The sequence below is a fragment of the Ascaphus truei genome, chromosome 3 (genome assembly GCF_040206685.1).
Source record: "Ascaphus truei isolate aAscTru1 chromosome 3, aAscTru1.hap1, whole genome shotgun sequence".
Taxonomy (NCBI): domain Eukaryota; kingdom Metazoa; phylum Chordata; class Amphibia; order Anura; family Ascaphidae; genus Ascaphus; species Ascaphus truei.
The window spans coordinates 213,622,722-213,647,246 of record NC_134485.1 but is presented as its reverse complement, the minus strand read 5'-3'; the positions used below and the strand labels follow the sequence as shown (position 1 = coordinate 213,647,246).

General features: G+C 42.3%; 1 protein-coding gene and 1 long non-coding RNA gene across 3 annotated transcripts in view; one reads left to right on the top strand and one right to left on the bottom strand.

Annotated features, from left to right (window-relative positions):
* TRAT1 (T cell receptor associated transmembrane adaptor 1) overlaps window positions 1–13,601 on the top strand; it is a 30,578-nt gene extending 16,977 nt beyond the window's left edge. For both annotated transcript variants that reach the window (XM_075590068.1, XM_075590067.1), the window contains 3 exons: window positions 7,989–8,050; window positions 11,116–11,183; window positions 12,387–13,601. In XM_075590068.1, coding sequence (XP_075446183.1) covers window positions 7,989–8,050; window positions 11,116–11,183; window positions 12,387–12,680 — 424 coding nt within the window. In that variant the 3' untranslated portion in view covers window positions 12,681–13,601. The remainder of the gene's footprint in view (window positions 1–7,988; window positions 8,051–11,115; window positions 11,184–12,386) is intronic.
* A 2,422-nt stretch (window positions 13,602–16,023) lies between these two features.
* On the bottom strand, window positions 16,024–23,132 carry LOC142489408 (uncharacterized). Its single transcript, XR_012799851.1, has 2 exons — window positions 22,434–23,132; window positions 16,024–18,456 (listed from the first exon to the last, which is right to left on the bottom strand). It is a non-coding gene; the product is annotated as an uncharacterized LOC142489408 (long non-coding RNA).
* Between the last annotated feature and the right edge of the window lie 1,393 nt (window positions 23,133–24,525).

Below are 24,525 nucleotides of genomic sequence, written 5' to 3'. Positions count from 1 at the left end.
AGAGGAAGTGGGAGGGTGTGAGGATGGGGTGGGAGGGAGAAGAGAGAAGGGGGAGGGAGAGGGGATGAGAGTGAGAGAGGAGGAGTGAGAGGAAGGAGAGATGGAGTAAGAGGAGTGAGAGAGGAAGTGGGGGAGAGATGGAAAGGGGTGGGAGAGAAACAAAGGGGTGCGAGAAATAAGAGGGGGGCCAAGCTCCTAGCCTACGTGGAACCGGAATACCCCCCTCCCCGCCTCCCAAAGGTACATTTCTTATCAGGAGGGTTTGAGTGTAAGGATAGGGGAGAGGATTGAGTGTGAGGTAGGGAGGGTCGAGTGATGAAAGGAGGGTGGGATTGTGTGAGAGTGTAGAGGGGCTTGAGTTATGGAGGATAGGGCGAGAGAGGAAGAAGGGGTGAGAGGATGACAGTGAAAGAGGAGGAGGGGGAGAGTTTGAGAGGAGCAGAGAGAGAGAGAGGAGGGGTGGGGAGATACGTTGAAAAGAGGAAGAGAATGGAATGGGAGTGAATGAGAAAGGAGGGGTGAGAGGGAGAGGATGCGAGCAAGGAGTAGGGGGTAGACAGAGGAGAGGGGATAGAGAGATGAGGGGGAGAGAGGAGGGAGAGATGAGAAGTGGGAGAAAGAGAGGAGAGGGGGAGAAAGAGAGGAGAGGGGGAAAGAGAAGAGAGGAGGGGGAGAGGGAGTAGAGGAGGGGAGAGAGAGGAGGGATGGAGAGAGGACGGGTTGGGAAAGAGAAGAGATGGCCCAGTGCAAAACCAACGCGGGACAAGAATCCCCTCCCCCTTCCACAAGGTACATTTCTTAGATGGTGGGGTTGAGTGTAAGGATGGTGGAGGGGGTGGAGTTTGAAGAAGGGAAGGTTGAGTGAGAAAGAAGGGCGGGATTGAGTGAGAGAGGAGAGGGGCTAGAGTTATGGAAGAGGGGATGAGAGAGCAGGAAGGGGTGAGAGGATGAGAGTGAGAGAGGAGGAAGTAGAGAGAGGTGCGGGGAGAGTGAAATAGGAGGGAGTGGGAGATAGTGGGGGGGAAAGGGAGAAAGCGGGGAGGAGGGAATGGGAGAGAATAAGAGAGGAGTGGGTGAGAGGAGAGAGGGCTAGGAAGAGAGTGAGGAGAAAGCTGTCGGCTGCCCTGCCATTAATGCAAGCTTTATTGTTTTTTTTAAGCAGTGACCCCCTACCTCCAACTTTCTTTTACATACAGTAGTAACAAAACCAGCTATTTCTAGCTCCATTTCTTTCAGATGTCCAACACCACCCTATTTTTGTTTCTTGCAAAGCTCTTTCATCATCGAAAGTGCACTATTTTAATATTGCACATATTTGTTCATTGACTTGCATATATGTACTTGGGGTATACTTACTGTGTGCTATTTGTTATGTAGTACGTGCTAGTTTATTACTAAAACCCAACTTGTGAAATATCCATTTCCTAATACATTGCTTTGCAACCTGTGATCCTGGGGATCTGCTATGATATTATACAGAAAGGGGTTCCCTGAGAAAAAAAAATGGTAATAGAAGATATTTTAGTCCTCAAGACTCAATAGCTTTTTTTGTTGCTAGTTTTGATTTAATAAAAAAAAAAGTTAATAAAGTTATAAATTAAACTTAATATAGAAAGCTGTTCATAGAAGTCTTATCACAAAATTGTTTATTAACGTACGTATGATACGTGGGGTGGCGTTCCATTACAATCGATTTTTAAGAGGTTCCACGGTGTTACAATACACTTATAATGGGTTCCACAGTTCTAAGGTTCAAAATGACTGTCCAAATTCACCACCGTGTTGAACAGCTTGTTTATAAATGAATTAGAAATTGGAAATCTTGGGAAAATCACACCCGTGATCATGTTGTTTTCTTCCTCACTGTAACTGGGGGATTTAAAAATAGCACACACGTAACAGTTCTGATAAGTTCTTGTTATAAAAGTAGGTGCAAAATTGTGTTTGCTACTGTATACCAAACAAAATACCAGTTATCTCCATGTGCTTCTTGTTGCTCCCTCCTTGATTCATCTTGTGGTTGACGTACGGTACAAATAACTCAGATACAACAAAGGCAAAACAGTTTGCTGCACAATCAATGTCTTTTTTTTACGCAGGCGCTCATTCTGATAATGAATAGAGAAGAGATTAATTTATTATTAGTCTACAGTGCAGAAACAGGCTGTGGCCTGTTTTTCTTCCTCTATGTCATCTCAGGACTTTGCTGAGTAGACAAAGGTGGATTCCGTACTGTACACTGGCGACACACTTTATTCGAGCTTGGCTAGTCCCACGAATTCGGGTATACCCGGGTGTATTGAGGTTTGTGACTGTTTTCTGCCAGAGTGCATTGAGTTATTTTCCAGACAGGGATTGAAGCATTTTATTCCCGCTGGCTGCAATACTGCACTGTACATATATATATATACTGCATTACAATTCATGAATTTATGCCATCTGGTAGACACGCGAAGCATTGCAGCCTATTAAATCCTAATCATTATCATTTAACAGATCAGCTGCCCATCAGCCAGGCATGAACCCAGGCTGGGAAGGCAAATGCAACGGGGCTTGTCAGAGGTGAGGAGCGGCGCATTCCAGGTATCTGCCAGGTACATACCGGGTATTTGCTCGAATAAAGTGTGTCGGTGCAGTACATCAAGACATTCCCTCTGTATCCTCCTCACATTCTATACGTCTTCTTAACTCTCCCCCTGCCTTCCTCAACTCCTTTTCTGCTGTCTCAGAGGAGAATGTGTCACTGCTGATCTCTTCTCACTCTACCACTTGCCCTCTTGACCGTATTCCCTCCATCTCCTAAAACCTCTTGCTCCTACTATAATCCCTATGCTCACACACATTTTTAACTCCTCCCTCTACTCTCGTACCTTTCCCTCTTCCATCAAACACGCAACATTTATACCATTACTCAAAAACAGCAAGCTTAACCCTACCCTGTGTCTCTAACTATCGTCCCGTCTCCCTCCTGCCTCTAAACTCCTTGAACGTCTTGTATTCTCTCGCTTGCTCCATTTTCTCACCTATTCTCTCCTAGATTCTCTACGATCTAGCTTCCCCACTGCTCACTCCACAGAAGTAGCCCTCACTAATTAACTAATGACCTCCATGCTGCCAAAAATATGGTCATTACAATCTGCTCATATTGCTCGACCTCTCTGCAGCCTTTGATACTGTGGACCACATTCTCCATACTCTTGGTATCCATAACAAAGTTCTATCCAAGATTTCCTCTTACCTCCCCAATTGCACTTTCAGTGTCTCATTTGCTAACACCTCTTCTAACGATCTGTCTGTGCTAGAATCACTTTACTCTCTCCTAAGGCTGAGATTATGGTGCCAGTGTGGCTATGTGCGCGCGCCCGGCAAGGACTCTTTCTGTAGTGGGCTATACAAGTTACCCCAGTGCCTGCATGCCTGTCTGTGAAGAGGCGTGTTGATGCAGCAGTGTTTTGAAAATGCAACAAATTTTGTCTTTTCAGGCGGATGCGCATGACGTCAGCACATGTGAGCTGGTTCAGCCAATGAGGCCGAACCAGCTTTGTGACTCGTCCGCCACGCCCCGCGTCTACAATCTCCTGCAGCCAAGTTCACAAATCGCTTGGGCTGCAGGAGTGCGCGCGGCAGAGTACTCATTCGCACACGGCCAAGCAGGGACCAGAATTCCAGCCTAAGTCTGTCTCGGTGTCTCTCCTGCTGAAATCCCTCTCCTGGCTTCCTATCAAATTCCGTATTACACACAAAATTCTCCTCCTCACTTTGAAAGCTTTACACTCTTCTGCCGTTCCTTACATCTCAGCCCTAATTTCTCACTATTCTATGCGTTCTGTTCAAGGATGTCTTCTGTCTACCCCTTTTGTATATAAAGCTCTCTCCCACCTAAACGTTTCTCACTCACTGCCCCACACCTCTAAAATGCCCTTCCCATCTCTATCCACCCATAAGACCGATCTTAAAACCAACCTCCTTCTTGAGGCTATTGGGTAGCTCTATGGCTGATACTATACACCTCATACATCGACCGTGGTTCCCTTGCAGACACTTACGAGAACCTTCCTGCTGTCTTTGTACGTTCTTCCTACTTACCACTTACATTGTAAACTCCTCGGCTCAGGGACTCCTTTTCCTAAATGCTACTTTTATGTCTGAAGCACTTCTTCTCATTATGTGTTATTATGTCACGTGTATTACTACGGTGAAGCGCTATGTACATAAATGGCGCTATTTAAATAAAGATATACATATGTAACCCCCTCTCCTAAAGGGTTACTAACATGGCTATTGTATGCTGGGTGCCTGCCTGGACTGCTATGGGGATTCAGATGTCACCCAGGGATATTTAAGGAAGAGGGATTATTCTGGAAGGTTAGGTTCCAGGAGGACGAGAGGAGCCCCAGGGAGAGTACATAAGTAATGTTTATAAAGTAATAGTATAGATGAGGCCCCCTTGTCTACCGTGTTGTAGATAGGGACAGTGCCCGTTAAGTTAGGATCCCCGAAAGAAGGAATGGAGTTAAGGAAGGAATAAGGAATGAAAGGAATATATGTCCCCATTGAGGGCCTCAGAAAAGAGGGCTTCCCGTGCGCCGGCAGATATGCTCTAACGGTGGATCGGCGCTATTATTCCTTATCAGTCTGTATGGAAGTGGCAGTTCCAATCGGGCATCAGGTACCGGGTCAAGTAAGAAAGACCCGTCTGGATTCCTGTAGCGGCCCAGAGTAATTGGATCAATACCAATGATGATTCTGAAGCAACCAGGGGGTCCGAGTCCACATTTACTCAGAGTAACTAAGTTACAGTACCTCCATTTGAGTGTTAAGAGTGGGCACTAATGGAAGAACTGTATTCATGTATGTCTACAGTTTGCATGTCAGTTTCATTGTTGTGGGGGAAGAGTGAAGGACCTTTATAACCAGAGGGCACTGCTATCAAGCCAGCCCTGTCTGATAGAAACATAGAGAAGGAAGTGACCAGGTTAAGCAAACTGGTATTTAGAAAATAAAGAAAAAAGGGGGCGAGGATTTAAAACAAATGCATATGCAATAAAAAGAAGAGATACAAACCTCTGCTCTTGGTGAACTAATACAATATTTTGTCTTTCAGTATCATCTCTATGCCGATAACACCCAAATGTATCTCTCCTCCCTTAACTTCTTTCTCCCCTCTCTCCAGTCCAGTGTCTCCAATTGTCTCTCTGAATGTCTAAAACAGAATTAATACTCTTTCATTCTTTCACTGCCTAAGCTACACCCACCTTCCCTCACTGTCAATAATACCACAATCTAATCAACACCCCAAGCCCATTGTCTAAGGGTCATCTATGACTCTAATCTTTCCTTCATTCCTCTCACCCAGTGCCTTACGAAGTCCTGCCGTCTCCACCTTAGGGCTGGGACCCGCTGCGCCCGGCGTCGCGGGCAGCCGCACGAGCGTTTCCCACCAGCAGGGGAACACTCCCGAGCCGGTCCCAGTCCCCCCTCGCTGCACAGCTCACTACACGCTGTGACGCGCCAGGGAATTCAAGAGAATTGTAATCCCAAGCGGTGACGCGTCACGTGGTGTGGCTGTGAGCCAATGAGGAGGGGAGGCTTCGGGGAGCGGGGAGGAGAGTGTGGGGGGAAAGCAGCGATTTTAAATAAACTCTGCAGCACCAAGGAAGTCCCCCCTGCTCCCTCCCACATACTCTCTCCTCTTGGGAGGTGGGGAGGGTCCCCCTTCCGATTCCCCCCCTGCTCCGATCCCCCGGGCTCCCACCCACCCCCCCGTGTGTATTTGTGAGTGCCTGAGTGCCTGTCTGTGTGTGTGTATGTGTGTGCCTGAGTGCCTGTCTGTGTGTGTGTCTGTGTGTGTGTGTGTGCCTGAGTGCCTGCCTGTGTGTGTGCCTGAGTGCCTGTCTGTGTGTGTGTATGTGTGTGCCTGAGTGCCTGTCTGTGTGTGTGTCTGTCTGTGTGTGTGCCTGAGTGCCTGTCTGTGTGTGTGTCTGTCTGTGTGTGTGCCTGAGTGCCTGTCTGTGTGTGTGTATGTGTGTGCCTGAGTGCCTGTCTGTGTGTGTATGTGTGTGCCTGAGTGCCTGTCTGTGTGTGTGTCTGTCTGTGTGTGTGCCTGAGTGCCTGTCTGTGTGTGTGAGCGGCTGAGGAGGTAAGGGGCTGAACAGTTGAGGGGCTGAAGGGCTGAACAGTTGAGGGGCGGTCCCGCCCCCCCCCACCATGGCCGCCCCCGACCCGTTTGGCCACGAGCCCCCCCCCCCCGCTCGCAAAAATGATCCCTTTGGACTGGAAAAAGCCCCAAGTGCCTCTCCACGCGCCGCCTGTCTGCAGTGCGGGCGCGTGGTCTGAGGCAGCGGGGCCTTAGCCTTAGAAATATCACTAAGATAGGCCCTTTTCTCACTCAGGATGCAATTAAAATCCAGATTCACTCACTCCCCTCGACTACTGCAACCTTCTCTTAGTTGACATACCCCTTGTCTGCCTATCCCAACTCCAATCCATCCGAAATGATGCTGCGAGACTCCTCTATCAGCCCTCCACATTCTGCACACGACACCCGCCTTTACTGCTGCCTTATTAACACCTCTCACTACAAAACTTCTCCCGTGCGGCCCCCTCCTTCTGGAATTCCCTACCACGTATCATCAGAGTAAATTTAGCAGGGCTTGGTGCCAGGGGAGAGCACGGGTCTCTTACCTGCTCTTCATCTCAGCGACATCACGTTGTAATGTATGTAACTCCCCTACCCCCCCCCCCAACCTTAATGGATTCAGCTGTCAGACTGGGCCATATTCCAACCTGAGCCAAACATTATCCTACAATGTGCAGCCACCTTACCTTCTTGTCTCCCTCATTCCCTCTAGATTGTAAGCTCTCACTGCTCTTTGTATCTGATTGTGCATGTTTGTCTTCACTTGTATGTAACTGTTTATGCAACATACATAACACTGTACCCCATTGTACCGCACTGCGGCATATGTTGTCGCTTTACAAATAATCGGTTATAATGATGGTGACGTACTCAATATAATCTTCATGTAATAATTTTCCCTATGGCACTGACAGAGTATATATTACATGCATAGTGTATATAATTTAAAGGCATAATGAACGTTTTCTACAAGGAACTAAATATATAAAGTAGGAAAACCGAGGCACAAAGGCACTGCCCACGCCCGCAATATGCAACAATCCACACTTCCATGGGGACTAACTAACCAGCTGATCTATAAATTGCGTACGTGTATAATAACTTTCCCCCCCGGTAGTGACTTTCTCAAGTGTATGAAACCGTTCAATTATGTTTTATACATTTAAAAGACTTTCTCAGACAGATAGGGCTACCGGTTTAGACCTGGCAGGGTTAAAATAATTTTTTAAACAAATTACAGTAATAATAATAATTCCTGGCTACTGTTATTTTTATGGAACAATTATAACTATGGTGATTCCCAAATGGGGTTCGCCAAAAATATATATGTAATGGCAGATTCCAGGCAGTATAGTAGGTTGCTGAGCCCGTGACAGAGGCGTCAATTACAGCAGGAGCTTCCAAAATCAGTCCCCATAGTGTTTTGCATCCACGGCAGCAAAGAATTGTGGGGCGTGACTTTGGAAGCTCCAAATTGACAGCTAAACCACCAATGCTGTCTGCACACACCGAGGCGCAGTTTGGGGCCTTATTAAGTATGTATTCCATCATGAGCTCAGGTCACTATACTACCTGGGATCGGTCAAACTGTTTTGTCAGTCTCATGAATAGGCAATAGGACTTATTATTAATTAGGGGTTTGTGGCACAAATATTTTTTTAGCAGGGGGTGCACAATGCAAAAAAGGTTGAAAAACACTGCTCCAGCATAAGTTTGACAAAAGTCAAACTCAATGGAAGAGGCCGTCCTACAATTAATAATCTCCTCTACCATTACTATTCTAATGTTATTCAAGCTTTTTATAGCATTTGTATAATTAATGCTTTCATTTTGTTTTTTTTCACTGCAGTTATGAACAACAATATATTGAAAATAACCCAATCTATGGCAATTTACATCAACCAATACTTGGTAAGTGGAATGAAATTACACGTAGTCTACCTTCTCCTGATCTACGTCTCTCCACCTCCCTTATTACTTCTTCTCACTCCCGCCTACAAGACTTTTCCTGTGCTGCACCCCAACTCTGCAATTCTCTACCACGCACAATCAGCCTCTCCCCTGCCACACATACATATAAACGTTCCTTGAAGACACACTTTTTCATGGAGACCTTTCCAACACTCTCCTGTCTACGGTTGCTTTCATCCTAGACTCACATATACAGAGAGTCCGGATGTTCATAGCCAAACCATTGCTAAGAAACTCACACACATTATTCCTTGTGTCTCCACTCCTCTCCTTCTAGAATGTAAGCTCCTTGGGGCAAGGACCTCCTTCCTATTGTCTCATTCGGTCTTAACATACTATATATGTAGTCTTTAGTAATGCAACATTATTGTCCTCCCTCCCACATGGTACTGCACTGCGGAATATGTTGGTGCCATACAAATAAAAGATAATAATATTTGTTTTCTTATGCATATTAATAATAATACGCTCTTTTATCATTGCATGCATACACTCCATTAAGAAAAGTGCTGAAACGTTTCCCCCCTGAATGCCAGTACAAAACCGTGCTTTAATAAGTCCTGTTTGACTCACTTCTACTTCAGTTATATTTTTTATGATTGTCTATTTCTTGCACCAACTGCATGTATCTGGCAGGACTGATAAAGATGCCAAATCATCATTAAGATCACGCACACCTACGTTTCACGATGTACAGTGGCGGCCGCCTTTAACCTAATGCGGCTGCCACCGCGGGAATTTTAAAACTGCGGAGGCGTGCGGCTTCTTTTTGGCCGGTTTCCCGCGCCTCGGGCGCTTTCAATGATAAGCGCCATTAGCGCTTATCTGATGATGCGCGCGAGAAACTCCGGAAGAAAAGAAGAAAAGGCCCGGATAAATCCGGGTAAGTGTTAGATTAAAGGTGGCCGCAACAGTAACTGGATCGCAAATTAATCAATAGCCGCAGAAAGTGTTGGCGCTTTCTCTTATTGGAACACCGCGCTTCTAATTATTCTGAACAAATGTTCATTTTAACACCTATAAAAAGGAAGTTGGAAAAAGAAAAGCAGCTTGCTGATTGACCTTAATATTAGTTATATATCTAGCCCCTCTTCCCCCCCTAATCGCAGATCAGGTCCCCTAAGGTGTTCTGGGGTCTGGCTAGATGTCTCTGTGTGGTGCATACCTGCTGGCAACAGGAGGGCCTGAGTCTCCCCCGATGACATGGGGGATAACAGGAACAGGTTACTGGGGTGGATGCCTTCGTCTTTGTTCAATGGTGCAGCGCCTCCATCTCAAGTAAGCCAAAGGAATGCGGGGTGGAATCCTTACCACAGAGTTTCCCCACAGGGGTGAGAGATTCCAGTCTCACACGGATTATCTTTAAAAGCAACAGTCTCTTTATTCTCTTGGGCAGCAGCAGCAGCCGACAGGTACAGTGATGCACAGTCCACTAACTGTTCTCCTTGTGATGTCCCTGCCGCCACTCTGGACCCAAAGGACATCCAGAGTGGGGCTAGCTCTTCCCTCACCCCCTATGCAGGGTGAGAGGTATTTGGTCCACCTCACTAACTACAACTATATCAGCTCTACTCATGAGCTGATCACTCCTCTCCTCACTAACTCACTCAATCACTCACTACTCTCAGACTGACAAAACAGAACACACTAAATAGGAAATGCACTGCTCTTTTATGATCTCAGCAGGCACCGCCCCTGTGTCTCTTGCTTTGACACAGGGTCAGGTGACCTACCTCCACCACTCAGGGCAAGTGCTTGAAGTGGGGGAAACCCATGATAACTCCTGGCAACCTGCCCTTACCAGGGATTATACCAGGAGGAGGATAGAACTATAGCCCCATTTCTTACCAGGGTTACATATAATAGGATTGCAGCAATAAAAGTACAGTACTACATTAAGACGTGTATTCAAAATAGGAGGTAGATGAATGGAAGATTATTTACAGGGAAAAATCAGAGTGTAGACAAAGAGAATAATAATCTACTGAGGATGTAACGGACAAGCACACATTCTCAATCACAGACAGGTTATTGCCCCACAACCAGTGTATGTATGTATATATATACAGTATTTCACTATCCCTTTTAATTGTTAATAGTAAAGCTTCTCTCTGCATTAAGCTAAATCATTTTCAGATGAGGTTTTAGCCCCACCCCCCTCATTTTTTTTAATACAAGAATGAAGCAGACGTTCTCGGGAGCAGAACCCTGTTAATTTCAGCTTTTCTGCAGTTTAAAGCCCCCGATCACATGGGCCAATAGGAAGCTGCACTTGATGACATTACGGCTTCCTATTGGCTCGCGAGCTTTGAAAAGCAGTCATAATGTGAACCCTGCAGTGGCTTCCGGCACCCACCACAGAGGTAAGTACCTCTGGAAGCAGGGGGTCCCCAGACGTGAAATTAATGGGGTTCCACTCCGGAGACCCCCTGCTTGAATTCTGTATTTAAAAAAATTAAAGAAAACAACAAAACAAACGGCTTGGATTGCCTCTGCAGGGGGGACATTATTGCTAAGAGGGTAATGATCAGTAATTAATCTTGTAACAATGCTCCCATCAGGCTTCCAAGGATGGGCAATTTTCAGATTCAGTCCATTTTCTTGGTACCATTTTTACACAGACAGTACTTAGAGATAACATTTGTAAATGTACCCACCTCTAATTTTTTTTTATATATAAACCAATAACTTTGACATATAGCCATTTCTAATTATGCCAGCTGCAGCAGATCACAGGGACCCTGTGTGTGCACGTACAAAAGAACCTAATACAAATGTTGACTGATGTCATCAACATTGAGGTTACATCACCAGATAATGACAATTCTATTCCGTTCTTATTAACACAAGTTAAAACTGCAGTAGATTAATATTCTGTGATTTAAAGAGAGATTTATGGTGGTATCAGCTTAAATCTGCTTTCTTCTTTATTAAAGTTATTAGGTCTTTAGCCTTTAAAAAAAAAAAAAAAAAAAAGCATCTAATCATTTTTTTTTCTTTTTAAGGGCGCATAGATGAATGTTGTTATGAACAGATGGCAACACCCCAAGAGAGAAACAGAGAAGAATTCCAGGTGCTGTCTTCTATTTTATATTTCCAAGCAAGACACAAACATACACTAATGCTCTGATCACAGTAGAGAACTCTGAACAGCTTCACATTTTCAATGTGTAATCATTACTGTACGCTTGACACAGCCTGGATGAGGTAAAGGAAGATGTATACATTGGTGAGGCTGATGTGGTAGAAAGTCTTGACTGGTCAGATTAAGGAATAAAAGCATTTTAAAAGCAATATCTATTCTCTCTCTTCTCTCTTCTCTCTCTCTCTCTCTCTCTCTCTCTCTCTCTCTCTCTCTCTCTCTCTCTCTCTCTCTCCCTCTCTCTCTCTCATTATGCACGCCAAACTATAAGACCTAGGGCAACCAAACTTGGAAGGTTTACTTTATGTATCAAAACCATAGTCATGGTTTGGATCCTCTCGAACATTCCAAAGAGGGTGCTGCTAGGATCGTTACGTTCCATGTGCTGTAACTGGTAGGCTTTGTATCTGGCACGTGACATCATAATGCACATAGCCTGGTTGGTAGCAGATAAGGAGAGTCAGATAGCTATAAAGTTTACCCAGAAAGCAGACGAAGAAAGAAAGAGGAAGTCAGGTGGCACGTGAGGAGAAAAATCGAGTTATAACGGAAGGTCTGCTGCAGCTATATCAAATCGAATTGTACTGGAGAACAGGAGGAGACATAACGTATAAGGGAGATATAATGAGCTGTAAGCAAAAATCCCTGAGTCCCTGGTTAAGCCGGTGTGAGTAGCCTCTACTCACTATTAAGCACCGCCCTGTGACTCCTTTGGATTTAAGCTGCTAGCATGGATGCTGCTAAACAATGTGCGTCCTCCGGTTTGCCCCCGGTGGCGTTTCCTCGATCAAACAAGTAGACAGAACAATAAAGGATCAAAGTAACAGCTGCTCCAAGGTAGAAAAAAAATGGGGAAACCCACCAGCCATAGAAAATTAAAAACAATTTATTAGGCTACATAAAAAACATAAAGACAGTGAAAAAACTCCACCCACGCATTTCACGCCACCTATGGCGCTTTTTCAAGGAAAAAGATTCCCCATTTTTTCTACCTTGGAAGAGATGTTACTTTGATCTTTTTTTTGTTCTACAGACATACATTGGCATATTTTATTATTATTTTATTACAAACTTTGAAAGAAAGACTGCTGATCACATTTTCCTTTTATTTTATTTGTTTACTATATTCTTCAGGTGGAATTTGAGGAACAAATGTGTTATGCAGCACTGGACCTCAGCCCTAAAAAGCCCAGGAAAAATAAAAAAAAGAAAGCCTGCCATATAGATGCTCAAGATTGTGTGGAGGACAGAAAAGCCCTGAAGCCTGGCGATATCGTATCTAGGTCCAGCATATACCTCAACAGTGAGCAGCTAAAAGCTGAAAGCAATGCCGCAGAGGATATGATCCATGACGACCCAATCAGGCTCTACCACCTAATACATAAAACAAGAAACATATCTACAGAGGACCAAAATCAAACTGATTGACCCACCCGAAGCACAATTTGTGATCTGCTGACTGGGATTTTTTTGTGGTTAATATGATCTGGGGTACTTGCATCATCTGTACTTGGCATATACCACGAACGGAAAAAGTGTAATTGCGAAAATAATATACTGAGCAATAAACAAGAAGAATAAAAAGGAAGCATATTGAAAGAAAACATGATAGGGAGCTCACTTTAACAGGTCAACGGCCTCTAGATTCTTTTAGTACTGAGATGAGAAAAGGTACAAGCACAGATCACTCATGACCAATTGTTAGTAGCCTTATTTACGGACTGTGGGACCTTCCTTAGGTCTTACAGTAGTAGTAGAAAATGAGTGTGCTGAAAGCTCTTTCATCTCACTGGTAAAGGTGTTTGCAGTAGTGTGAAACATGAATACAACTGCACAAAAGAGCGTTCTATAATGCCAGCCTTGATTACACATCCAAAGCAAAGTAAATATATTTGCAATAAGACTGTTTTGTATCGGTCTCCGTTTGGAAGGACTGTAATACGTACTAAAAATGAACAGTGCAGTATACGGAAAAATGGTTGTAGATAACTTTGTATAAAATGACTTCATATATAAACAAGTACATATACATGTGCTGGATTATATGAATATATTAAGATGCTGGAAGAACCACTGTGTGAATTTACAAATAACCTATATATGTTTTTTTATATTTAAGGACCTGAAGAATCCAGTTCTCCATGTTAATTTGTTGGTAAAATCTGTGTTTATTTATTTTGTTTTTCCAGTGCTCTCCTTTGTATATATTAAAAAAAAAATTAAGGGACACATCTGAATTAGGTGCCTGTCTGTGCACTTTTTTTTGTGGTTCCCATTGTGTCTTTTTTCTTTATCTCTTGGATTAGTGATGAAAGTTATAGGAAGGGGTGCTTAACAGTCAGTACAATTATTCTTTTTTTTTTTTTTTTTTTTTTTTTTACGGTGATTAGTTTATAATTTTTCACTTACAACAAACATTCCTTTGTAAAGTTTATTAATCTATTTCAAGTTTTCATTGCTGCAACAGATAATAATGGGGTCCATATGCAGTAAAGCGCAGAGATTCTCAAATGTCTTCATCTTGTGGGCAACTGCATTGTTAGTAAACATTTGGAAGATAAACACACACACACACACACACACACACACACACACACACACACACACACACACACACACACACACACACACACACACACACACACACACACACACACACACTATAGCAAATGAAAATATAAATTGTGAGCACATTCACATGTCTTAGACAGGTCTGCAACCCTGCCTTTCACCATTATCCCTAGCATACAGTTTTTCCACTGCAGCAAGCGATTCTGGGAAATTACATGCAAATGAGCACACAGTGTCATTTTTTGCTTCAAATCAATTTTGATATGGATCCCTACGAACTTATGCTCGTTGCATTACACAGCTTTTCAGCACAACCTGGGTTTTGATGCATAGCCAGTAAACCTACTCACAGTCAACTGTTTTTCGACCTTTTGGGTCTCATCAGTGTGAGGCTGTTTATACTGGCTTTGCAATTTGAAGCTTGGATAGGCATCACACATACTGTACATACATACATATATATATATATATATATATATAACCAATAAAGAATTTTACTTGTGAGCACATTTACCTGTCTTAGACAGGTCTGCAACCCGCCTTTCAACCATTATCACCTAACATGCAGTGCTTCCACTGCAGCAAGGGATTCTGGGAAATTACATGCAAATGAGCACACAATGTGTCACCTTTTGCCTGAAATACATTTACATGGACCACATATAAGCAAATGCTCTGCTGTTCACACAGCTTTTAAGCACAGCATGGGATTAGATGCAAAGCCAGCCAAACCACGCACAGACATGCTTCAACCTTAATGGGTCTCATCAGTGTGAGGTTGCTTGTCCTGGCTTTGCAATTTTCAAGTCTGGGTGGATTTACCATACACATTTTAAGTCATGGTGGGTGAAAAAGGCAACAAAAAAATCTCCAGCGTTAGCATATAGCCAATAAAGAATATCACTTGTGAGTACATTCATTTCCCAGAATCCCTTGCTGCAGTGGAAGCTCTGTATGCTAGATGATAATGGTGAAAGGCAGGTTTGTAGACCTGTCTAAGACATGTGAATGTGCTCACAAGTGATATTCTTTATTGGCTATATGCTAACGGTGGAGGTTTTTTGTTGCCTTTTTCACCCACCATAACTTAAAATGTGCACACACACCACTCCAAAGGAAAAGGGGGGAGAAGCTGGTACAAATTAAGGGGGTCTGAAAGGGGGCCCGGGACCCGACTATGTTGCATGTTTTCGCTTTCTCGGTAGTATCATTATTTGTCACTCCTTGCGGCCGCCCTCCTCCTTCTGAACCGCAGTATTAAATGACATCAGAACGTCGTGTTACTATGGCAACGCGACACCGTCACGGTGACGTCAGCGACGTCATTTTACGCTGTGGTTCAGATGGAGGAGGCCTTAAGCAAAGAGGCGGCCACACATCTAAGTGCGGGAGAGAAAAGAGCAGCTAAGTGTCCCGGAAATTTTTTTTTCACCGGGGCCCGAACTCACTCTTGGCAGCCCAGCATGTATCTACGATTAACCATATATACCGTACAATACCCAGGCAGGAACTTCACTAAAGGACACAGCACACTGAGTGAATCAAAAAAGTTTGTATTGTGGTCAAGAAATGATACCAATGTTTTGGTCAGCTATGGGGCCTTCATCAGCAGACGGAGACGTTGGTACCATAAATAAGTAAGATAAAAGTGACAGACCTCAGCAGAAAGTTGTGTGGAGAGAATATGAAGGGCTTCAGAGATAATCACTGTTGAGTCAGGGTCTGATGCATCTGAACTTCATAAAGAAACATAGAAACCTTAGAACAACACTCCATTCCATTACTCATTGTACTATGACCTGCATGGTATTGTGATGTAATTTCATCAGGATTGAGGATACTCAAGGATACTCTTTGGAAAAGCGCTATTTTAGCGTGAAACGCGCAGAGTACATCCTTGCGCCACCATGCTGTACACCCACAATAAATAATATTTTTAGTTAATTTGCCTAGCGCCGGATTGTTTTTTCTTGGCTGTGGTCGTCCCCCTTCTTTTAGTTATGTGTTTGTCCCTCTGAAAATGTGCCCTTGTATTCTCCAACGTCTTAGCGTGAAAATACACCGTCTGCCGACTCAGGACGACTCCAACCTCCACACTTTTTTTTTTTGATTTACCACACTCTTATAGCGCTGATGACCTGGGAAAACAAAATGGCGGACGAGCTCGGGAGAAGACAGTAATTGAGTCAGACAACCAGTGAAGCTTTGTCAAAAACTGTTCTCTCATTTATTGAAGGTCTACAGCCAGTTTATATAGCAAACTTGAGCATAGAAAAAACACAGATATGAGAACATACTTCCCCTTTTACTTCACAGTCTGTCTATCTCAGCAAAATGACAGTTAGACAGTTTATGGTCTGGGAAAGGGGCTCAATACAGAGTTAGGAGGCCGTTAAGGAAATGGCAGTATGTTGTGAAATGCATTGTTGTGTAACTTATGCCCAGTATGGCTGAAGACAAGTTCCTGTTTTCTACAGGGCAAAATAAGTCTGAATAAGTCTGAACAAACACAGTTCAGCTAGAGATAAGTAGGTGACAGGTCAAGTCACATTCTCAGACCTGCCTGCACAGCACAATTACATATGGCATATGGCATGTGATTAGTTCCTGAGACTTAAACGTTAGTACAGAATAGTTATAGAAAAATGGTTATCCAGCAATCAAAATGGAGTCCCCCCTTATATGCACATTTACAATCCCCCCTTTTGTCATCACAAAATGACAATTAACCTCTAGGATATGGGGGTCTCGTATTGGATTTGAATGTTATCATAATCCATCAAAGGTATCTGGACTCTAGTGGCAGTAGGTCCAGAGTTACGTATCATATTTGAGAAACTGTGAATGGGGGCATTAACGTCCAGTGATGCATATGCGTGATCAATGGACTTACCAAAAGGCATAATCATTTTACATAAAGATAAGCACATAAATTTGTAACATGAAATAATAACAACTAATACTACAAATATGCAAACGATAAATATCAGTCCCATAACAATTCTCTTTCCCTTATTTTGTCGTGGGTCCATAACCTAACAACTACTATATTGTTTTTGATATTGTTGATATATTTTGTCGTACAGAAATAGTGGTGCAGGTTTTGGGGGTCCGAAGAAAATAAAAATATATATATATATGGCCACAGGAGTTCTTGTTTGTAGAGAGATATATATCGGTGTGGCTGGTATGATATCTTTGCTGTTTACCAGGTTGACTATTACTACAAAAACTATTACCAATTTCTAAATTACTATTCATACTGCTCTTCTGTAACTATTAGCACATTATGGCGGCTAAAACTTGTGAAAATTGGTGGGGGCTAATTTCTACCGGGAGCGATTGCACAAATATCCATCTTGCACGCATCTTTCATACTGCATTTATTCAGAATGGCAAAACAGAAAAATGGCTGCTATGGTAAAAAATGGCTGACTTATGATCCTTTCCTTGTGGCTGACACACGCCTCTGGGTGACCTCCCACTTTCCTCATAGCCTCATATCCAATCTGCTTAGTCCCCTCTTATTCTTTAGAGACAGTCTATTTAAAGAACAGTTAACCATTGCATAGTCCTGCTGGACCAGGAGATTGTCCAATTGTGCCTTGTCATTCTTTTTCGGCCATTATATCGGCACAGTTGATTTCTTCTTGGTCTCTTCTTCTGGGGGACTGCTGACATCACCGAAAAGAGGCATAGCGTCGGTGGGGGTGCAACGCACTTCTGGATCAAAGTTTACTGCATATGACACATACATAGAGAGTGATGAGTAGGACAGACACACACACAAAAGCATCCAATAGCTTCGCTTCCAGAGAACTAATCCAACCACCAAGTCCCAACAAATCCCATCCGTCATCTCTACCTTTAAACACTGGACTATTTTCCCCAAATAACATAAACTATTCTAGTTGCAGGGTAATGTTCTATCTGTCCTCCTATCACAGAGTCAATAACTTCCCTAGGGCAAACTCTTATTTCTACACCCTTCGTAACCAATTTCTTATAGATGGTTCTACAAATGTCTTATTTCATATTGATTTTTTCTCAAGGGGTTAAATATAACACTCATTTTTCCTGGGGTGCAACCTATTGAATATAGATAGTATATTGGATTATATTATACATAAAATATGGGCTTTGTTTACTAGGATTCCATTGTGTGACAAAAGGTGTGCATATATGCTATACACAAATCAATAAAAACAAAATAACAATTACTAAACAAAATATACCTGTTCCTACCCTATCGTCTTTGTGTGCACACTTATTTACACAAACCTAATAGACTATACATTTATAATTAAAATAACAAAACCTGTAAAGAAAAAAGATTATTAAAAAGTTCAAAGTTCATGTGTTGAGGCCTGGAATTTTGGCTGTGTCTCTAGGCTTTTCCACTTTGGATACGGTGCAGATTGAAGCAACTGTGGGTGGTGCTGGGATAAGTTTCATATGCGTAACGTGGATCCAAAAAGAGACCTCTGCCACTTTATTTGCTGTAGTGGTGATGAGTAGTACTTTTAATAGTAGTAGTAGCGCCTTTTCATCTGGGATGAAGAACGTTCTTGCGTAGGAAATGCTTGACCATTAACCCATCTCTCGTAGGTGCACTTTCAACTTTGACATGTGCCTAGAGAGACTCAAAAATATATCAGTTGCATACAATACTTACTAATTGTTTTACTACACAGTCACTGTGGTCTTGACTTTGCTACAATCTAAATTCATTAAAATTGGTGCCTCAGCTATTGCCTAACCAAAAGAAAAAAATGGCTAAAATAATTCTGTATAGAACTCCAAACTAATTACTTGTAATATAATTTCTTTGAAAAGTGCCGAGCACACTGCCAACCTTAAAAGGCACTCAGCATTATTCTTAAAAATAAATAAATGATAATTTCAGATTTCGTTCATCCCGGGCACTAACCCATCTAACTTCTGGGCATAGACAGCTATATGATAAACAGCAATAATACCCCTCCTTTGTTCACATAATTTTATATATGAACAATATTACAGAAAGGATAACAGCATTCAAAACATAACTAACTATTGTTGTTTGATCTGTAGCTAAACTAACTTGAATCCTTTGGGTATAAAATTTGCATTAAAAACACTGAAAACACTACTGAATATAAATATAAGCAACTATTGTCTTCTGACAGAAACATCCTGTAATATAAGAAATTATAGACACAGATTTAAAAACTTTTTTTTTTTTCCTCGGATTGGAACAAGCTTGAAATAGCTTTCTGGGCATCCTGCCAAAACCTTGGAACAAAACAGATAAGAAAAAAAAAAAAAACTGTTAATTACATTACAATATAATTTGGGACATCTAAAAATGCAGCTCCTCACACGGCCTGATAACAGAATAAAATGTGACACACAAAAGAAACAAAAATAATACAACAAAAATTACCAAGACAAGGCAATGCAAAACTGTTTGATCCTGCTCGCAAACTATATTAATAAAACAGTTAAACCTAATTTGTAGCTACAGAGCTTCGGTTAATTTTCGTGTCTCAAATGTATCTCCGCACATTTTTTTCAACTGGAGAAGGGGGGCTAATTATTTTAGATTGTCTGGGCTGCTATTCTGATTCTCTCTCTCCCTCTCTCTCTCGACATGGAAATAGAGAAGTTGGAAAAGGATGTCTTTCTGGTTTTTAAGAAATCATCGTCTGGCCAGAACGAATAAATCCTCAAAATATACCAGTGACTGGGCTGAATTATATATTTTTTTTCCTTTTTTCTGACATTTGCCCATCTTTTTGTCCTTTTCTCTATAACCAGTCAAACTCTCCCTTTCCCATTATTGATTAGTTTGTGTTATAGTGCGGGTGTTTCTTACCTTTAAAATTTACACTTAACATGAGCAATTAATTATGTTCTTATTTCAGAAACAATTGCAAGTACCTAGATAAAATTGTATATATACAATAAACCGACATTCATATTATTCAATGCACATAAAACTTTCACATAGTTAGGATTCACTCAGATTATACAAGCACACAGGGATTACTCAATCAACCTTTTTACCATATTTATAAAATTTAATAAAACATTCTGGGGAAAAACTAATTTTCCTACCTTGAATTTACACACAAAACATATTTTCCACTAAGATTTACAATACTTGAGAATCTCAATACCGGCGGGAAAGACCCGTCTGAATTTAGACAAAAATATTCTACTAAAAAAAATTCTCTGGTTCCCTTCTTAGGGGCTGGTTTGCAATTACTGGAAAAATATCTTGTCTCTTTACAATCATAGCACTTCCTGTCCTTTCTTTTCCCTTGCTTTCTTAGCTTCTCTGCTCTTTTTTTTTTCCTTCTTACGTTATGTTAAATATAAATACAGCAGTTTGGAGTTATAACACATTTTTTTTTTTTTTTTTAGCGTTGTTTGACAGACCTGCATAAAACTGTGCCACAGTGTCAGTATCTGATTCTGATTCATCCTGTGACTTTTCCCTGTCCCATGAACGGTCCCTGACAGGGGTTAATTCCTGTCTAGAGTCCGTCTCTTCCCCATCCGTACCGATCTGCCTGGCAGGCATATCAATAGGGAGTGGTCTAGGGAGCCTATTGCTTCGGGTTCCCCATGAAGCCATAAGAACTTCTTTATCGGAGACTGCCTCAGAGCCTGTGACCGAGGAAAGGTTAAGGGATCAGGATTTTTTTTTTTTTTTTTTTAGAACAGGGACACTGGGGTAAATTGGGGCTACCTATGGAAATGGTAATTGTCCCGATGCCATAGGGGCAGGGGGCAAATATGCATTTTGAGAGTTATATATATATAAAAAAAATTCAGTTGACAACACTTAAAAGATGCAATTTTGACACAGGCTGCAGCGCATTCCGTATCAGTTTTAATAATGCTAAAATCAACCTCTGCTTCAGCACAATCCTGTGTGTCAGCTAACAATGATTCATATTCGCGTTTTTTTTAGCAGTGCGAATCAAATCGTTCCTAGTAGTATTTTTAGGTAAGAAAACAGATGATTGCGGTGTAACTAGGACAGGTTTGGCATTACTATGTGCCGGAGTTAATGTTACAGCACATGAATCAGTCAATACCTCTTTAAATTCCTCAGCTAGTTCCCTTACAGAAGCACAAAAATCCTTAACTCTATGATTGCTGGCTCCTGCAGATGACTCAGACGTCACAGAACCTGCTGAAGCAGTGGTTTCTTTAAGTTTCCTTAAAGGCAATTGGTTACGGGGTGATGGTATATCGGAATGAGACGAATCTGAAGTATCGTCTTCCCATTCACTCTCCCTGGAGACAGGGGGTGAAACGAGAGATGAAACTTTTGTGGAGCTTACGGCATTGGGAAGCTTTCTGTTTGGGCTTTCTTTACAGGACGACTTATGATGCTCAGATTCAGATAGGTGTACCACCTCTGATTCTGCATCGTCTCTTAACTCCACATAGGTGGGAAGAGAGGGCTGTGGGCAAATGCCATTACTCTCCTCCCTGCGTACGGATGCAGGAGGTTTGGGGTGATGACTTGCAGCATAGTGTGATAACGCTGCCAACATGTTAGGATCAAAACTTGGAAAATAGTGGCACAGGTGTGATAGGACTATACGGGGGTACTTGTAACATCACAGAAGGCGGCGGTGTTGGGGTTAAAATATCTGGAGGTAAAAACTCCTGTGGGGGTGCATTAGGGGCTTGGGAATACATTGTAGTGAGATTATCAGGCGGGGGTGGCCAAATTGGCTCCTCAAATTTTGGGTTATTATTTTGTTTAGCCTCATCAATGTGAGGTGCAACTTTTACCCAAATGCGGCCACATAATGCCATATAATGCATGTCCCACTCGGGATCAGGCTGAAACCATAGCCATTCAGGATCTCCACCCAAACATAATCCTTTTATCATTGTCATATGAAATGCGGCAAAACTACCTTCCCATCATTTAGACAATACAATACACACTTGATTAAAATAACCAAAATCAAGCAAGCACTGCACTGTAAAAATATATGAGCAACACAGCGTGATATCATGCACTTATATACTTAGCACTTATATACTTAGCACTTATATACTCAGCACTTATATACTCAGCACTTATATATCCTACGCACTGATATACTTATCACGTATATGTCTTACGCACAGATATACTCAGCACTTATATACTTATGCACTTATATATACTTAGCACTTTATATGTCTTATATATCTTATTTTATATATATAACGACATGCCCATGCACAATAATACAGAAAAAAGAAAAAAAAAATCCCTTAAAAATCCCGTACAATCCTCCTCCCCCCTTAAAAAAAAATACACTTTTCCCACAGACACTTTAAGAGTTTTTCAAGCAGATACCCAACTATATCGCTTGTTCCTATCTCTCAACAGGGACTATAACCCTGTGTATATACTTCTGTCAAGGATTCATGTAATCCTGACTTCACTTTGAGTCCTTTACTCAAGTGTCTCTATGGTTTTTCCTTAACCTTGGATCATCCGGTGCAGCGGTAACTCTAAAAAACTTCTAAACTTTAAAACCTTATGGGCTCTTTGGGCAAGGAGACACAGACGGATAATATACAGATAAAATATATATCTTGTATGCTTACCCCGAATGTGGCTTCTTTCCCAACTTCCGACACCATGAAAATGTGCCCTTGTATTCTCCAACGTCTTAGCGTGAAAATACACCGTCTGCCGACTCAGGACGACTCCAACCTCCGGAGGATTTACCACACTCTTATAGCGCTGATGACCTGGGAAAACAAAATGGCGGACGAGCTCGGGAGAAGACAGTAATTGAGTCAGACAACCAGTGAAGCTTTGTCAAAAACTGTTCTCTCATTTATTGAAGGTCTACAGCCAGTTTATATAGCAAACTTGAGCATAGAAAAAACACAGATATGAGAACATACTTCCCCTTTTACTTCACAGTCTGTCTATCTCAGCAAAATGACAGTTAGACAGTTTATGGTCTGGGAAAGGGGCTCAATACAGAGTTAGGAGGCCGTTAAGGAAATGGCAGTATGTTGTGAAATGCATTGTTGTGTAACTTATGCCCAGTATGGCTGAAGACAAGTTCCTGTTTTCTACAGGGCAAAATAAGTCTGAATAAGTCTGAACAAACACAGTTCAGCTAGAGATAAGTAGGTGACAGGTCAAGTCACATTCTCAGACCTGCCTGCACAGCACAATTACATATGGCATATGGCATGTGATTAGTTCCTGAGACTTAAACGTTAGTACAGAATAGTTATAGAAAAATGGTTATCCAGCAATCAAAATGGAGTCCCCCCTTATATGCACATTTACACCCTCCTCTTGATTTTATGGGTTGCTAAGGAACGCTAGCGCACTTTACTATTATTGGTCAGTGCACCGGTGTTCCCGGATGCATGACGTCAGTTTGTTGGCCCGTTGCTACGGTGACGTCCTCCGCGCGCGCCACGCTTATAGTTTGCGCATGCGTACAGCACTGATGAGCCCTGCATATGCATTGTTACTGAGTTAAGTTCTCTGCTTTTGCATTGGTGGAGCCTGCTTCATGACCAGGTAGGACAGATTTCTATTGGTTCATCACGACGTCATCACATTGTCTGATTAGAGAATCTAATTGTGCTTTACTGGATGATTTCTACAGCTCTCTGCAGCGGTCACTGATGAGTGACTCGCTTTCAGCAGGCGGGTATTTTAAAAGCTATTACCAGCTGCAAGCTGTATCTCACTCGGATGGTCCAGAGGAGTGGTGTATTTGGGTATGGACTGTGGTTTTATTATATATCCACCCTGGGATTTGCTTGAGGTGCTGTGGAAGCAGGGGAATACATTCCCCGCCCCCAGATTGGATCAGATCTTGAGGCTGCCATGTGCAGGTCCCATTGCATAATATCGGGTAAGGACTGTCCTCTAGGATCAATTATCCCTGCATTATTGACTCCCACACCCATTCAATATGTTCTCAGAGGATACCAGTCACCCAGACTAATCCACGGAGGAAACTTGGATTCACTTTACTATTTGGGATTACACATGGACTACATGATTCCCACTCAGATTTTGTGATTGATACTACTGTAACCCTCTGTATCTGCTATCAGCACAGGACATGGCCCCTTTAAGAATTACATTCCACTGGACCATGTGACTGTGCTTAGCCAGTGGAGTGACAGTTGGAAAGGGAGCTGAGGGAGTGAGGCTACTACAGAGAGAGAGATTAGGGAGCCCGGCTGTGCAGGAATTACACCAGATTGGAGTAAGTGAGCTAATCCACAAAGGATATAAACTGCAGTTATATTGCCATCAGTTTGATCTTTATGAAGCACCAGGCCTTCAAAACACACACACACACACACACAGACACACACACAGTTTATGAGCTCCAACGATTGTGCTAGCGCACCAGGATCTACAGGCCAGTACCCCATGATTGGGAGGCCGGACAGAGATAAAAGTTATTATTTGTTTGCACAACATTCGCACTGTTGGTATAGTTTGCTTAAATATGTGTATGGAGTGATTCTGAGAATAAGTCACCGTACTAATTCATATGAGATATGCAACACCACAAATTATAGCTATGAGAATATAAAAATGGTTATAATTTCTTTACCACTGTGCTGTGTCTAGTCACTACAGTCTCACACAAAATGTAGCACACACTATAAGAATTAAACAGTAACCCATAGGACTCAGGCTCCCACC